General features: G+C 42.1%; 1 protein-coding gene across 2 annotated transcripts in view; it reads left to right on the top strand.

Moving 5' to 3' along the window:
• LOC124787731 overlaps window positions 1-7,551 on the top strand; it is a 101,988-nt gene extending 94,437 nt beyond the window's left edge. For both annotated transcript variants that reach the window (XM_047254579.1, XM_047254578.1), the window contains one exon: window positions 4,025-7,551. In XM_047254579.1, coding sequence (XP_047110535.1) covers window positions 4,025-6,584 — 2,560 coding nt within the window. In that variant the 3' untranslated portion in view covers window positions 6,585-7,551. The remainder of the gene's footprint in view (window positions 1-4,024) is intronic.
• The last annotated feature ends 10,115 nt before the right edge of the window (window positions 7,552-17,666 follow it).

Below are 17,666 nucleotides of genomic sequence, written 5' to 3'. Positions count from 1 at the left end.
TCCTGAGCTTGCACTCCGTCTCTAATGACCTCGTTGTCGACGGGACGTTAAACACTAACCTCCTCCTCCTCCTGTTACAGTGACAGGCTATTTCACTGTCCACACTCATTTCTGAAAGAAAGAAAGAAAGAAAGGGGAAAAAAATGTAATCCCTGAAGTTGATTGAAAACATAAGTTGATTTATCATTGGTTGTAAAATATACTGCAGGAAGTTTGCAACTGGTTGATGCTATCCACATCTGAACTCAACTTTTGGTTTGAGTGTTATGGAATTTTCAGTCAAGGAGAACAGCAGAATCCTGGAAGGGTGCAAGGCAGCTATGTTTGGCCATCGTTACATGAGGAGATGAAGAACGGCCACAGGAGAAGTGGGTGGAAGCTGTGTCACAGAGAGGGACAAAAGTGGTCTCTCGAATGTTATAGAAGGTTGTCATAGGGACACCTCTGGCGAAACAAGAAAGTAAAACACTGTGTAAGGGGAGAGGTACCCTTTGGTCCCAGCAGGATGAACTCATTCCTGTCCCTGAAGGGGCAAAGAAGCAAAGCTCTGCCTTCTGACATTAACGGACCAGCCACAATCGACCGATGGCCGTGTCATTCTCAGCCAGTGGTCTCATTGGATGCGGTATGGAAAGGCATAGGGTCAGCTCACTGCGCTCCCAGCTGTTGTCTGCTTTTCACTCAGACAGCTCCTCAGTTGAATCACAAGACTGAGTGCACCCCATTCCAGTCCTCCCACCAAGGAAAAATCCCAGCCAGTATTGGGAATCAAACCCGGGTAAGTGTAATAGTAGTGGAGAATCTTTTGTGAATGGTGCCAAGCAGTACATCGATATCATACCATATGAAGTCCTGCTGTACAGAATCTTTTTTTGGAGGCATCATTGAATGTGTGGTTGTAATGCTTGCCTGTTTCATCTCCCACTGGTGTCATTAGTTCATACGGAGCAAGGTGAAAAGATGTCTACTCGCAATTATTGGCTCCCATGAAAGCTCCTTGAATTCTGGTGTGCTGCACATACCTCTTTATTTTGAACAATAAGTTACAGGGCCTCAATTGTATAGTCTGTTTTTATCAGAAAAGTTTAGTACTTCTTTGCTGGCCAACCAACCTCTTCCTGGCATATCATTTCATTCAAAGTGTATGCATGTACCATCTGTGGGTGTGCGGATTCGTGCAGCAAAAATTAAGCAGGTGAGTTTTGCAGTCTACAGCATCACTAAACGTGCCAACTTGGTGACCAAACAGATTGATTTGTTTTAGAGTGTGATTGTGTGTGCCTGTATCTCATCCAGCCACCACGCTGGAGAGTTTTTTATTTTATTTTTTTAATTTTTTTTAAAGAGAAATCATGTTTTGTAGTTTTCACGTAAATCAGTGTAAAATTGAGACACACTTGAGTTAGTTGCCCTTAGCTGCCACATATAGTGAATCATGATCTGAGGATGGTTACTCAACTGAAACTGGTTATCATTTAGTGTTATTACATTATATTACAATTAAGGCCATTAAAATTTGTAATGTATAGTTTTAATCAATCATGTAACAATATTAGGAAGAAAAGTTGCTACTCACCATACAGCGGAGATGCTGAGTTGCGAAAGAACAACAAAAAGATTCACACAATTATAGCATTCAGCCATTAAGGCCTTTGTCACAATACACACACACACACAAAAAACTCTCTCTCTCTCTCTCTCTCTCTCTCTCTCTCTCTGTGTGTGTGTGTGTGTGTGTGTGTGTGTGTGTGTGTGTGTGTAGTGCTGACAAAGGCCTTAATGGCCGAAAGGTATAATAGTGTGAATCTTTTTGTTGTGCCTGTCGCGACTCGGCATCTTCGCTGTATGGTGAGTAGCAACTTTCCTTCCTAATATTGTTACTTTCCAGCCTGGATTTTCCATTGTTTCATTTAATCAATCATGATGTTTTAGTAGCATATATGGTAATGATTGCATATTAGTGGTGGATCTTTTCTTTGTTTGTAGTTGTGGGAGGAACATGTGGTGAAAATACGAGGTGTATTCAAGTTCTAAGGCCTCCGATTTTTTTTCTCCGGACTGGAAAGAGATAGAAACATGCGCATTGTTTTAAAATGAGGCCGCGTTCATTGTCAATACGTCCCACAGGTGCCAGCACCGTACGGCTGATGGAATTTTACCGCCAGCTGCGAGAATGATAACTGTTTTAAATACTTAAAATGGCGACGTTTTCCTTACTTGAACAACGTGCAATCATTCGTTTTCTGAATTTGCGTGGTGTGAAACCAATTGAAATTCTTCGACAGTTGAAGGAGACGTGGTGATGGAGTTATGGATGCATCGAAAGTGCGTTGGTGGGTGCGACAGTTTAATGAAGGCAGAACATTGTGTGACAAGAAACCGAAACAACCTCGGGCTCGCACAAGCCGGTCTGACGACATGATCGAGAAAGTGGAGAGAATTGCTTTGGGGGATCGCCGAATGACTGTTGAACAGATCGCCTCCAGAGTTGGCATTTCTATGGGTTCTGTGCACACAATCCTGCATGACGACCTGAAAATGCGAAAAGTGTCATCCAGGTGGGTGCCACGAATGCTGACGGACGACCACACGGCTGCCCGTGTGGCACGTTGCCAAGCAATGTTGACACGCAACGACAGCACGAATGGGACTTTCTTTTCGTCGGTTGTGACAATGGATGAGATGTGGATGCCATTTTTCAATCTGGAAACAAAGCGCCAGTCAGCTCAATGGAAGCACGCAGATTCACCGCCACCAAAAAAACTTCGGGTAACCGCCAGTGCTGAAAAAATGATGGTGTCCATGTTCTGGGACAGCGAGGGCGTAATCCTTACCCATTGCGTTCCAAAGGGCACTACGGTAACAGGTGCATCCTACGAAAATGTTTTGAAGAACAAATTCCTTCCTGCACTGCAACAAAAACGTCCGGGAAGGGCTGCGCGTGTGCTGTTTCACCAAGACAACGCACCTGCACATCGAGCTAACGTTACGCAACAGTTTCTTCGTGATAACAACTTTGAAGTGATTCCTCATCCTCTCTACTCGCCTGACCTGGCTCCTAGTGACTTTTGGCTTTTTCCAACAATGAAAGACACTCTCCGTGGCCGCACATTCACCAGCCGTGCTGCTATTGCCTCAGCGATTTTCCAGTGGTCAAAACAGACTTCTTTAGAAGCCTTCGCCGCTGCCATGGAATCATGGCGTCAGCGTTGTGAAAAATGTGTACGTCTGCAGGGCGATTACGTCGAGAAGTAACCCCAGTTTCATCGATTTCGGGTGAGTAGTTAATTAGAAAAAAGATCGGAGGCCTTATGCACCTCGTAGATGAGGTTGTTTCAAAATGAACTTGGTACCAAAGAAGAGGAGGAGACCTGCCTTGTTCTGAAAAGTTGTTTGGCGTGCTTGTTTTTTTCCAGTGCTCATGAACTTAAATGAAGATTGTTTTGGGGCACCTCTCTCTGTGAGAACTTTATTGAATGTTGATTATAAAAGATGATGCCAGTTTATTCGGGCAAGGTCCTTTCAAATCAGTTTTTGCACATGTTGAATACATTTACTGTATTCTTATTTATCTAGCTTATGCTAGAATTTACTGTCCCTGCAAGGGACGAGCAAGGGCATTGCAGTGCTCTCTCCAATGTGTTGTGGTGAGCACTACGTCTTACTGTAATTTTTTTTGTACACTTCTCCATATTTTCATTCAAGGGCACCCTGAAGTGTGTTACAAAAAATATGTACTTTCACAGACAGCAGTAAGTACTCATATTTTCTGATAGGCTGTGCGTGGTTACATACTTTTTTTCTATAATTGGTCACTCTGTTACGAATCTGTCACTGTCAGCTTATTATTTCCTACTTGCCTGGAAGATTGGGAAGTTTGTGTGAGACACTTTGTACACATAGCAAGATGTAGTGTTTGCTCATCCTTTATTTACTCACAATAGATAATATGAGATGACCTGAACTCGAACAGAAATATGCCTGTTGCAGCAATCAGTAACACTGTTCTTTTGTGGTTCCATAGGAAAGGAGATGAAGAGAACGAAACCCCAGGTCATAATCAAGAATTCTGCTGCGGACCTACTGTCGAGCGGCGGATACCCCGTTTAAAGAGCAACATGCCTAGTGAGGTTACATTTGGAGAATATATCAAAGCAGGAAGAGTCAAGGCATCTGTAATGAAAATGTTGAGGAACATTACTGTGGACTCAAATGAAGATTTTAAAACTGAAAATACATCAGCTGACACACAAAAAACTCTTACTCACAGCGCAGCTTCTGAAGAAATAGTAAGCAGTGAACAAACTGGTGCTGCTAGCAATTCAAACAAAGAAAGAGTACATGCTTCTATGGCTTCTCATAACATCTCATACATTGGTGTAGGTCCACTCATCAATCAGGCTCATTTTTCCAGTATTAATTCACAACCAACAGCAGGACTTCCATTTCTTAATCATGGCATAAGACCTAACATTCTCAGTAATAATCAGATTATACCTAGTGGGCGAGTAGTTGTGATGCCACCTGTCCATATCCCACACCGTACTTCAGTTATAAGATTCCCTCAGCAGAACTCGCCAGCTGATTCACTATCTTTAGGTGCACTTCTTAACAGTAGTCCCCCAGTTGGTTCAGTATCACAACAACCAAATCCAATGTTTCGTTTTCAGAGTGGAACATCCCCTTTGGTAGTTGTAAGGAAGAGTAGTGGCGCATATGTGCCCGTGTATGTAAATAATAGTGCCAGCCTTCACTATATACCAAAGGAGTCGAGTCAGATTAGTGGAGTACCACACTATGTACAGAATCACGATACCAATGCAATAACAAGTCAGCCCAATCAACAGCAAGAAAAACCTGAGAACAGTATTAAATTTGCCCATAACAGCACCATAAACAACGCAGCCCCACATCAATCCAACATAAATGGTCATACTTCTGAAAATATGTCGGCAACACTTGCATGTACAGCAAAAACATATGCAAAATCTACTGTAAATACAAAATCAAAAACGCAAAGTAGGTATATTCAGGTGAGAAGTCCTACTGCATTGCAGTCTGTTAGAGTATCGGATATTGAACATAGTCCTTTGGCAGTGAGTGAATCACTTAGTTCTGTAAGTGCTGAACAGCAGTCCATACATAACTCTTTATTACCAGATTGTCCATCAGGAACAGTTCCTTCAGCGCCTACATCGTTGGCAAGGGACCAAAGCATGCTTAATAGTTTGCTTACAGATCATCATTCAAAAAAATATCCACAAAATAAACCAGTAAGTGGGCTCACTTCCAGTACAGCCAGTTTAGAGGCTACCAGTGTGTTAAAAAACATATTAACTGATGTGTTGCCAGATTCCTCCAATCCAGTTAATGGTACTTCTTCGAACACAGAAGTTCCGCAGGCTGCTGATATGAATCAGACCTGTCCAGAGTTGCCTTCGAGGAGAGAAATTCCACAGGCTAAAGCTGTGAGTGAAACCTGTCCGGAATTGCCTTTGAGGAGTGAAATTCCACAGGGGCGTGTTGTGAATCAGACCTGCCAAGAATTGCCCTCAATGAGAGAGACTCCACAGGCTTGTGTTGTGAATCAGACCTGTCCAGAATTGCCTTCAAGTAATATAGATGCCATAGAGATAAACTGGTTCAAAGAAAATCTGTTGGCAGCAGAGAATGTTGCAAAATACATGTTAACTCGCATAACGTGTATTCAAGAAGAATTAGACAGTAAGCCTCACCAGAAACAAGCGTATGATGACATGATTAATAATTTTAATAAATTTTTAGAGATTGCCAGCAAGAAACTTACAGATGTGAACAGGAGTTTTACTGCCAATCTTCAAAGGTGGAAAGCACATTTACCATCCTCCAATATAAGCGTTTCACAGGAGTTGTGTGCAAACACTGATAAGCAGAGCAGTGGAGAAAGTATGAATGGACATAACAACACTCTTTCTCATGAAGATGTTGAAGTAATTTCTGAAAAAGTGAGTGGTAAAAGGAAAAGATCTAATTCAGGTCTAGAAATTTCTCTTCCAGTTACAAGTACAGTGAATCCACGTCCGGGCAGTGCCGTTGTGCAGGATGCGACGAGTAGCGACACCTGTACAGATTCATCACAGGCAGCTACTCAAGTTGCAAAACCTATAAACACCACTTACCAGCCAACAAGGATGTTTACACGTCGTTCTACAGCCACTAAATCTGCAGTGAAATGTTGCAGCAGTTGTGAGCCAGATCAACAGTTACACAGTAAACTGGCAAATGTTAAGCAGAATATGAGATCTTCACGTATTAGGCCTGAAAAGCTTGAGCAAGATAAATGTATTCATATCCCAGAGAAGAAACGGAAATTGAAAGATTTAAGAATAGTGTTAGAACGGATACAAAATCCTGGTAAAATAGTTTTTAAAAGAGAAGAAAATGACAATCATAGCACCAATGACAGCAGTGCACAGTCACTCGAAACAGTGGCAGTGGTGAAAGACCAAAGCCATTTAGGAGTAGATGACCTTGTTAAACAATTGAAACCTTGCTATGTTGTTATACATAGATTGAATCAAAGTGATATAACCCAATGCATTTGATTTCCAATGAGGAAACTTAACTTAGTGTCTTAAGCTTTGGAGCACTCGTGTATCAGAATTTTATGCGCTTGTGGTGAAACTTTATTTAAGTATGTCTGGCAGTTTCATTGTAACTTAAGGGGAAAAAGTTGTAGCTATAGTGTTACATACACTCTAATTAAGCAAATTTCCCATTCATTTCTTTGTATGGACATTCTCGTATGTTTTATTGAATCACATTCTGCAACAACAGAGCATTGTTGAAAGTGTAAGTGATACTTGTGTTGGGGGAGATTTGGGCTGAAAACAGGCTAGTGTATATAGTGTACAACCAGAATTTGTATGAGGAGTGTAAAATAATGACAAATTTACATGCAAAAGTAAGAAGTCAGTGTGTGATGCACCAATGAAGATGTGGCATGTGTTGCTCAATCTCCTGTAAAGCGCTGAACCTTTATTGCTTCTACTATGAGAAATGGAAATTCCTTTGTGTTTACTCTAATTATTTGAATCACACCATTTTCTTATGTTCCTTCTTAAAGTGAGCTAACATATTCATTCAAAGTTTGAAGTATCATATATTTTTACTTTCCAGTGTTCTACAATTTTGTTTCTGATTTACTGAAAGTAAGTGGTAGTGTAAAAGTGAAACAGAAGTCTGATCTGATGTGTTGTTATAAAGTAATCTACTGTTTACTTTGTGTAACTTCATTTTAAACTAAATGTTTATATTAATACAAGACTTAAGATCTGATATTTATACGCTTTTGAAAAAATATTTTATAGCCCAAATAAAATATCTTTGTGACTGACCAATAACAGTAGCTAGGGGCGATGTTAGCAGCTGATGCACAATGTTCCACATTTTCCTATGATACCTAATTGTGCTTGCATGGTGTCAAAAACGAAAGAATGTGGTGCTTACAGATTGTTCTCATCATTGTCTGTCTGCAGTGGCAAGGGCGACAGTAAGGGCAGCAGCAGCAACAGTAGCTGAATTAATTGTAATAAATACATTACTATTGTAATTATTGACTGAAAGGAATGCTTACTCTAGAACTGTTGTCGGAGTGTTATTTTGTAACATATGACTCACTGTTATTTTCCAATACAAATTCATCCTCTCACCCTGTCCTAATATGTATGTCGCACAATATTATGCCACTCTGATGATAAATTTTCTCAATCGTTCAACTTTTTGACCAGAAATTTTATAGACAAAGGAAAGTGTAGTATACAATAACAAGAATATTATGAGAACAATAGATTGCTACTCACCATACAGGGTAGACTTGCGCCACAGGGTGGTGGGGTTTCGGGTACCGCTGGATAGGTCAGGAGTCCACTACACACAACAAGCGGCTACACGGGTAGCAGGGGTTGTGTGGTGTGGGCTGGGCGGTTTTTTAGGTTAGATGGCCTCGGGCAAGTACAGAAAGGGCAACACCCTCAAAGGGTGCGGGGCAAAGTCAGGACATGCGGGGACCGGGCAGCAATCGCTATTGTAATTGTAAACTGTCGAAGCTGCATTGGTAAAGTACCGGAACTTCAAGCGCTTATAGAAAGCACCGGAGCTGAAATTGTTATAGGTACAGAAAGCTGGCTGAAGCCAGAGATAAATTCTGCCGAAATTTTTACAAAGGCACAGACGGTGTTTAGAAAGGATAGATTGCATGCAACCGTTGGTGGAGTGTTTGTCGCTGTTAGTAGTAGTTTATCCTGTAGTGAAGTAGAAGTGGATAGTTCCTGTGAATTATTATGGGTGGAGGTTACACTCAACAACCGAGCTAGGTTAATAATTGGCTCCTTTTACCGACCTCCCGACTCAGCAGCATTAGTGGCAGAACAACTGAGAGAAAATTTGGAATACATCTCACATAAATTTTCTCAGCACGTTATAGTCTTAGGTAGAGATTTCAATTTACCAGATATAGACTGGGACACTCAAATGTTTAGGACGGGTGGTAGGGACAGAGCATCGAGTGACATTATACTGAGTGCACTATCGGAAAATTACCTCGAGCAATTAAACAGAGAACCGGCTCGTGGAGATAACATCTTGAACCTCCTGATAACAAACAGACCCGAACTTTTCGACTCTGTATGTGCAGAACAGGGAATCAGTGATCATAAGGCCGTTGCAGCATCCCTGAATATGGAAGTTAATAGGAATATAAAAAAAGGGAGGAAGGTTTATCTGTTTAGCAAGAGTAATAGAAGGCAGATTTCAGACTACCTAACAGATCAAAACGAAAATTTCTGTTCCGACACTGACGATGTTGAGTGTTTACGGAAAAAGTTCAAGGCAATTGTAAAATGCGTTTTAGACAGGTACGTGCCGAGTAAAACTGTGAGGGATGGGAAAAACCCACCGTGGTTAAACAACAAAGTTAGGAAACTACTGCGAAAGCAAAGAGAGCTTCACTCCAAGTGTAAACGCAGCCAAAACCTCTCAGAAAAAACAGAAGCTAAACGATGTCAAAGTTAGCATAAGGAGGGCTATGCGTGAAGCGTTCAGTGAATTCGAAAGTAAAATTCTATGTACCGACTTGACAGACAATCCTAGGAAGTTCTGGTCTTACGTTAAATCAGTAAGTGGCTCGAAACAGCATATCCAGACACTCCGGGATGATGATGGCATTGAAACAGAGGATGACACGCGTAAAGCTGAAATACTAAACACCTTTTCCAAAGCTGTTTCACTGAGGAAGACCGCACTGCAGTTCCTTCTCTAAATCCTCGCACAAACGAAAAAATGGCTGACATCGAAATAAGTGTCCAAGGAATAGAAAAGCAACTGGAATCACTCAACAGAGAAAAGTCCACTGGACCTGACGGGATACCAATGCAATTCTACACAGAGTATGCGAAAGAACTTGCCCCCCTTCTAACAGCCGTGTACCGCAAGTATCTAGAGGAACGGAAGGTTCCAAATGATTGGAAAAGAGTACAGGTAGTCCCAGTCTTCAAGAAGGGTCGTCGAGCAGATGCGCAAAACTATAGACCTATATCTCTGACGTCGATCTGTTGTAGAATTTTAGAACATGTTTTTTGCTCGAGTATCATGTCGTTTTTGGAAACCCAGAATCTACTCTGTAGGAATCAACATGGAATCCGGAAACAGCGATCGTGTGAGACACAACTCGCTTTATTTGTTCATGAGACCCAGAAAATATTAGATACAGGCTCCCAGGTAGGTGCTATTTTCCTTGACTTCCGGAAGGCGTTTGATACAGTTCCACACTGTCGCCTGATAAACAAAGTAAGAGCCTATGGAATATCAGACCAGCTGTGTGGCTGGATTGAAGAGTTTTTAGCAAACAGAACACAGCATGTTGTTATCAATGGAGATACGTCTACAGACGTTACAGTAACCTCTGGTGTGCCACAGGAGAGTGTTATGGGACCATTGCTTTTCACAATGTATATAAATGACCTAGTAGATGGTGTCGGAAGTTCCATGCGGCTTTTCGTGGATGATGCTGTAGTATACAGACAAGTTGCAGCATTAGAAAATTGTAGCGAAATGCAGGAAGATCTGCAGCGGATAGGCACTTGGTGCAGGGAGTGGCAACTGACCCTTAACATAGACAAATGTAATGTATTGCGAATACGTAGAAAGAAGGATCCTTTATTGTATGATTATATGATAGCGGAACAAACACTGGAAGCAGCTACTTCTGTAAAATATCTGGGAGTATGCGTGCGGAACGATTTGAAGTGGAATGATCATATAAAATTAATTGTTGGTAAGGCGGGTACCAGGTTGAGATTCATTGGGAGAGTCCTTAGAAAATGTAGTCCATCAACAAAGGAGGTGGCTTACAAAACACTCGTTCGACCTATACTTGAGTATTGCTCATCAGTGTGGGATCCGTACCAGATCGGGTTGATGGAGGAGATAGAGAAGATCCAAAGAAGAGCGGCGCGTTTCGTCACAGGCTTATTTGGTAACCGTAATAGCGTTATGGAGATGTTTAGCAAACTCAAGTGGCAGACTCTGCAAGAGAGGCGTTCTGCATCGCAGTGTAGCTTGCTCGCCAGGTTTCGAGAGGGTGCGTTTCTGGATGAGGCATCGAATATATTGCTTCCCCCTACTTATATCTCCCGAGGAGATCACGAATGTAAAATTAGAGAGAGATTCGAGCGGGCACAGAGGCTTTCAGACTGTCGTTCTTCCCGCGAACCATACGCGACTGGAACAGAAAAGGGAGGTAATGACAGTGGCACGTAAAGTGCCCTCCGCCACACGCCGTTGGGTGGCTTGCGGAGTATAAATTTAGATGTAAATGTAGATGTTGAGTCACAGCCAGACCAATGAAGGAGACTGCTATACAGCTAAGCTTTGGGCCAGAAGGCCTTCTTCTGAAAAATACACACAAGCACAACTCGCACACGACACTGTTTGGCTGCTGTGGCCTTTTCAGCTAGAAGTCTCTTCAGTTGAAGTTCTATAGGTTGTAGCAGGAGCCAATGATGGTAATTCATTATTCAAATTCTTTTCAGAAGAAACTTTTACGGCAGCAAAATGCCTGAAAGTAATGAATGAATGTGTGATAAATGTCTCACATGAAATGCCACTGGCACTTCTGTCAAAGCCGCATTTGCACAAAATACACCTTCCTTTATATCAGTCAAAGCCACAATTTCCACTCCTGGGGACACACCTCTTTTGTGAGTATGTGCTTGGCTCACATGGAGCCGCTGCCCTAGCAGCTATCCTTCCTTTCCATGCTGCGTGTCTGTCCTCCTCCTGTTTTCTCTCCCTTCCCTTGGGGACCATGTGTTGTGTGCAATCAGAAAACAGAAGCTTGCAAAAGTCGGATGACTTGCAAGGAGAGATTCCCAGCAGTGGGATTGACTTCTTGAAACAATCTATACAGTTACATAGTTTAAGACCCCAGGTATAACACACTGCAGCCATTGACCCTGGTGGGCTTTTATTTGGGAGTAACTGATGAAGAAACAAAATTCAAAAGTTTTTATTATACTTAGCAGCATTAAAAAAGTGTTATTTTGTGAATCTTCACCTGTGTTATTTTGTCCATAGGAATTTAGGCTGTTTTTTAAATGTTTCTTTGACACTTGCCATGCAAAAAAATTGCACATCTTGTAATGAAAAATACATTTTTCACACCATTGCACAGTCAATATAAATATATTATTTTGTCTTTTGCTTTTTAATCACTAAACAGGAATGTTCAAATAATCGGTTAGTGTAATAGTTAAATATAATTAAATTCACATTCACAAAAGTGCCATGTAAAGAAACTAATATAAAGAAAAATGAAACAAATTTAAAAGTTCATATGGTGATTAAAATGATGTGACAAAGAAATAGGAATAAAAATTACATTTAAACCATGTAATTGAATAAAAATAATAATCGAAGTAATTTTGATAAAGATTTAAAAAATTAAAAAAAAAAAAAAAATCATGCACCTAGTGAGATTCAAACCCACAACCTTTTTCATGTGAAACCCTTACCGTGTCCATAACTTTTTTAACGCTATTGAGTGTGCAAAATTCCGTTCCCCCCACCCCCAGAATTATTCACAAACGAGGGTCCAGAATGGTGAATGGCTGCAGGGCGCGACAACTCGGATCGTAACATACATCACTGTATATCTGGTTTCAAAAAGTTGTTCCCATCACTGGGGGCCTCTCCTTGTTGGGTGGGTTTCATTTCTCTCTCTCTCTCTCTCTCTCTCTCTCTCTCTCTCTCTCCCCCCCCCCCCCCCCCCCCCCCCCTCTTTCCCTCTCTCCCTTTATTTTTTGACTTCCTCTGTCCTTTCTCCACTTTGGCATTTGAGATCTCTCTTTTTGTCTTCTTTCCTGTGCATGCCTGGCTGACTCACGTGCTTGACACCAAAGGGCCACAGGGTAAATGCTTATCTCCCAGCACCCAGGATTGACAGGTAGGGCATGCACGTACTCCTTGGTAAAGGCTAGGTCCTGGGAGAGGCGGTTGCCTGGTACAAAATTATCTCTTATCAGGGCGTAGCCGCAGTCAATTGCGATATGAAGAGGATTGATGTGCCTATCCACACCCTTTTCTTATCATGTGATTAAGTGGAATTCCACTCGAAGGCCCAGGCGGGCTGTGAAGTCATTAACATCAGACCCTACATACCGGACCCAATCCATTGATACCAACGCCAGCATTATAACCACACTCGCATGTTATGAAAAAACTTAGCCAAATGCGTGACTTGTGGCAGTGATGTTCACGAGGGAGATTGCCCACCTCTTCCTCCCCACTGCAACAAGTACACTATCAACTATGCCACTTCATCTCTTGAATTGCCCGGTGTACCTCGATGAGTGAGTCGTTCAGGTGATCCATATGAAGGAAAAGGTACCTATCAATGTTGCTCGCAAAATGTTAGTTAGCCGAAAGCCTTGCATACCTCTATGTGGCAGTTACAGTACCTTTGTTGCTATGTCACGTGAAAATTATGGCCATGCAGACATGCAACTTCCATTTCGGTGCTGCGGTTGTGAAATCACCTAGTGATAATGTGACGTCCTTATCTCCACCTACTACAGCTGTTCAACCCAATAAAAACTTTTGCCTACTCATATGTAGTCCCTTCTGATGCAACCAGGCAAACAGAAATTTCAAAAGGAATACTCCAGAGATGACTTTTTCCACACCTCAAATCAGCAAACATCTGGGTCCGTGTCTGACAAACGCAGAGGTACTGGGAAGGCAAACGTTCTTCCCTTCTCCAACTCGGAGATCCTCTACAACAGTGAAACTGTGCGACATCTCTGTCCAGCCAACCTCCATTTCACTGGTGAAAGTTACCAACCGATCCTCCACCCTGGTGTCATGTGACCAACCCGGGTAGGTTACTTGTACCTCTGACAAAATTTGGAACAAGATCCTCCGGCCCCAGAACCCTATACTAGTATGCAACCAAAATGTGGGGCTCAGCAGCCACTGAAGTAATTAGCCATTGCAAGAGAAATATCTCCTAGCGTCTAATATGGCTGTTCTCCAACGGAACATTTGTGGCATCAGATCCCACAGGGCAGCAGGGCAGACTTACAGCTGCTATTGCGATTGTAATGCCCAGTTGTTTTATGCCTTCAAGAAGCAAAGTTACGCCCTCAAGATCCCTTTGACCTCTTCAATCCACTCCAGTCCGTTCCCAGAGGAGTCATGATGCACATTCGGGATGACATCCATAGCCAAACCATTTCATTGAACACAGAGCTACAGCTGTTGTGTCTATCTTGATCTCCTCAGTTATATCTATTCTCTTCGTAATATCTACATACCCCATCATTTTATCTCACCAGGACAGACATGATGCCTTACCGCTCAGCTCCCTCAACCCATATTGCCACGTGGAAACTGCAGTGCCCACCATCCCATTTGGGGCTCTATGAGAACCTGCCTGAGAGGCTCTCTACTACCGGATATTCTCTGCCACCTTACTCTCTTTTCTCTTAACACTAGTGAACCACATTTCTTTCAGATTCCACACATACTTTCATGCACCTGGATCTCTTGTTCTGTATTGCACGGCTTGCACACCATTTAGAGTGGTCTGTACTCTCAAAACACATACTCAAGTGACCATTTCCCATGTGTAATTCATGTGCTAACTTGTGTCCCATCTGTGCGCAAGACCAACTAGCAGCTTTCTAAAGCTGATTGGAGGCTCTACCCTTCAGTGGCAACCTTTGATGAACATTTCCATAGCAGTGATGATCAGATAGAGTGCCTTACGAATGTTATCCTTTCTGCTGGAGAATGTTCCGTCCCCCAAACATTTTCGATACTGTGACGTGTCCCAGTCCCCAGTCCCCAGGTGGACTCAGAAATGCCATGATGCCATTCGCATTCAAAGTGTCATCACGTTATCAGAGGTAGCTAAAAACCTAGATGGATTTCTTTTTCTAATTCTTTTAACCATTTTACTCTCTCACTTGTTTGCAGTAACCTACATTAGATTTCTGGAAACAAGGTACAGCTCCTCATTCCTGGATTGACTGCAGCAAATGATGCCCTTGTGGACCCTATTGATATTTCTAACACCTTGGGTTGATACTTTGCAGTGATTTCAAGCTCTGCCCATTACCATCCTGCCCTCCTACCTCGAAAATGAGTGGGGAAGATTTGGGAGATATTTTTCTTCTGTCAGAATCGTGAATGTTACCATACCGTTTTTACCATGATGGAGCTCAAACATGCTGTCACCTCGTCATGATCCTCTGCTCCAGGACTGGATGATATTCACATTCAGATGTTGCAGCACCTACCTCTTGATGACATTGGTGTGAAACTAGTGTAATCTCCATACCCAAACCTGATAAGAACAAACATCTTCCATCCAGCTATCACCTAATTTTCCTCACCAGCTGTGTCTGCAAGGTGATGGAATGCATGATCAGTGGTCGGTCGGTATGGTGGCTTGAGTCTCGGAATTTGCTTACAGATGCTCAGTGCGGATTCGTAGGCATCACTATGCAATTGGTCATCTCATCAACCTTTGTAATGAAAAATTTTCTATGGAAATGCCGGACTGTAGCTTGGTTTTTTGATTTGGAGAAGGCTTACAGTAGCTGTGGAGATGGGGTCCTCCGTACAATGCATATGTAAGGCTTCCAAGCCTGCATGCCTCATTTTATTCAGGTGTTTTTAAAAGACCGGGTTTTCAACGTACATGTTGAACTCTTTTATTCTGGCGAACGAATTGCCTCAGGGCTCTGTGCTTAGTGTAGTCCTATTTGCCATAGCAGTCATCCCTATCACGAACTGTCTTCTGTCCGGCATCTCAGGCTTCCTTTTCATCGATTACTTTACAGCCTTCTGCAACTCTCAACTTACTTTGTTGACTGTCTTTACTCATGGAGTATCAACAAATGTTTCGATTTTTCCACATAAAAAGCTCTCTCTCTGAACTTCTGGTGGTGTAAGGAGTTTGTTCCACTGTCCTTACCGTATTTACTCGAATCTAAGCCACACTTTTTTTCCAGTTTTTGTAATTCAAAAAACCGCGTGCGGCTTAGAATCGAATGCAAAGTAAGCGGAAGTTCTGAAAAATGTTGGTAGGTGCCGCCACAACTAACTTCTGCCGTGGAATATATGTAGCGCTACACAGGCATGCTTTGCAGGCACAAAGATAAATACTGGCGCCAGAACCTCTGCGTCAGTAAATAAATTAAAAGAAGAGGTAGAAGAATGTAAACATTATGCCGTGTATTCTTTCGTGTTTGCTGCTATCTCATTTAAATTCTGTCTGCCTAATAAACTACGAAACTAGAGTAGGACAACAGCAAATGTGGAAGAATATACATATCATGTCACGTTTACATTCGTATTATCCTTATGCTGAATAGTGATACAGTCAGAAATGAAGCATGGCAACTGACTAGATTTTTAAATCTAAGATGACTCTAATTTCTGTGCAGAATGTAATGTACTAAAGAGGCGTCTGCATAGATTTTCAAACGGAGAAAATTTTTTGCTAAACTCTCGTTCAGAACGCCTTCAGCAGTCTATTATTTGGTTCTTGTTGGTCATTATCAAAGAAAGCAGCAGTGTAAGTAACAAAAAATAGCATTCTCTTGCCATTGTTTCGCTTATGAGACAATTCCTCTCTCTTTTTTTTTTTTTTTAAATTGTAAGCCTTGGTAGCGTGCACAAAAGCAAGCCATGCCGCAAGCGGCAACAGGTCGTAAACACTCATTATCAGAATGCGACAAACAATGCATGACACAGTACAATAATGCATTTTCATCTTAGAGTGACTTAAACACCTATAACAAAGAGAATGGCACTTATCAGATCAAAGCAAAATAAGCAATTGATTCAAACCAGACGAAGCACGTGAAAAAGGTAGGGTACCCGTATAAATACGGACGGAGCGCCTGACACATAGCAATGAATTTTTAGACAACATAGTTGCGTGGAGATAGCAGCGATTTCTTGTACATGATTACTTACTAATATCATAACTTTACAGTGTAAATTGCCCTGAAGATGACCCCATCGCAGGTTGAAACCGGTTGGCGACTAAATAAATAATGTGATTGTGACTGTCATTTTGATTAATTGACATAGAAATGGCTACTTGGTAAAGCTTAACTGTTAAGCTTATGACTCGGACCAAACTACTGTAGCTGTATCTTCATCCATTCGACCTCAATCGTGTCTCATGTTAAGGTGGTCTAAAACTTTTCTCTCCCCTTGAATTTCGAGTCTCAAATTTCAGGTGCGGCTTAGCTTCGGGAAAATTTTTTTCCCTTGATTTTGAGTCTCATTTTTCAGGTTCAGCTTAGATTCAAGTGTGGCTTGGATTCAAGTAAATACAGTACATCTTGGTCCTGCTGCTCTTCCATTTGTCGAAACTGCAAAGTTCTTGGGACTCACGCTCAGTGGAAAACCCTGTTGGTCCTTCCACATATCTTATCTGGCAGTACGCTGTAGCTGATCCCAAAATATCGTAAAAGTTTTAAACGATACTTCATGGGGAGTGGTTTGGAAAATCCTCCTCCGCTTATACAATTCATTGTCTGCTCAAAAATGTACTCGGGATGTCTCCTCCTCAGGGGCTCAGCATTCATTTGCTAAGTATGGGCTTGGTGACCCTGGAGTTCCTGAGCTGGGGATTGGTAAGCACCGCAAGTCCTCTGTCACCATAAGCTCTGGGCATGCTTCAGCGATCACCGTTTGGTACAGCAGTAGAACGTTGTGCGTCACAGGGAACAAGGATCTTGGCTTGACTGTCCGGATTGTAAGAATGATAAAAACCTCTTAAAAAAAAAACCCTCAATCCTAAGGTGTGTTGCGTGCTGACGGCATGTGTGGCTGTTGAGGCGGAACAGTCATTAGTGGGTGACTCTGGGGTACCTGCTACACCTCAGTTGTACAAGGCTTATCCTGGCAAGGGGCACTCTATCTTGGTGGACATTTGTTCCCTAGCTGCACTTGGGACGACAATGGAGCCTCTTAATTCTTCAAAAACTTCTCAAAGTGGATCAAGTGGGCCACTGGTGAGCACTGTTACCTATCCCAACAAGAGAAGCTACGAGGGTACCTCTCCTGAGCATACTCCTCAGGAATGCAGAATCAGTTAAAGTAACAGA

This window comes from Schistocerca piceifrons, chromosome 3 (genome assembly GCF_021461385.2).
Source record: "Schistocerca piceifrons isolate TAMUIC-IGC-003096 chromosome 3, iqSchPice1.1, whole genome shotgun sequence".
NCBI classification, from domain to species: Eukaryota; Metazoa; Arthropoda; class Insecta; order Orthoptera; family Acrididae; genus Schistocerca; species Schistocerca piceifrons.
This window is presented reverse-complemented; position numbering and strand designations above follow the sequence as displayed.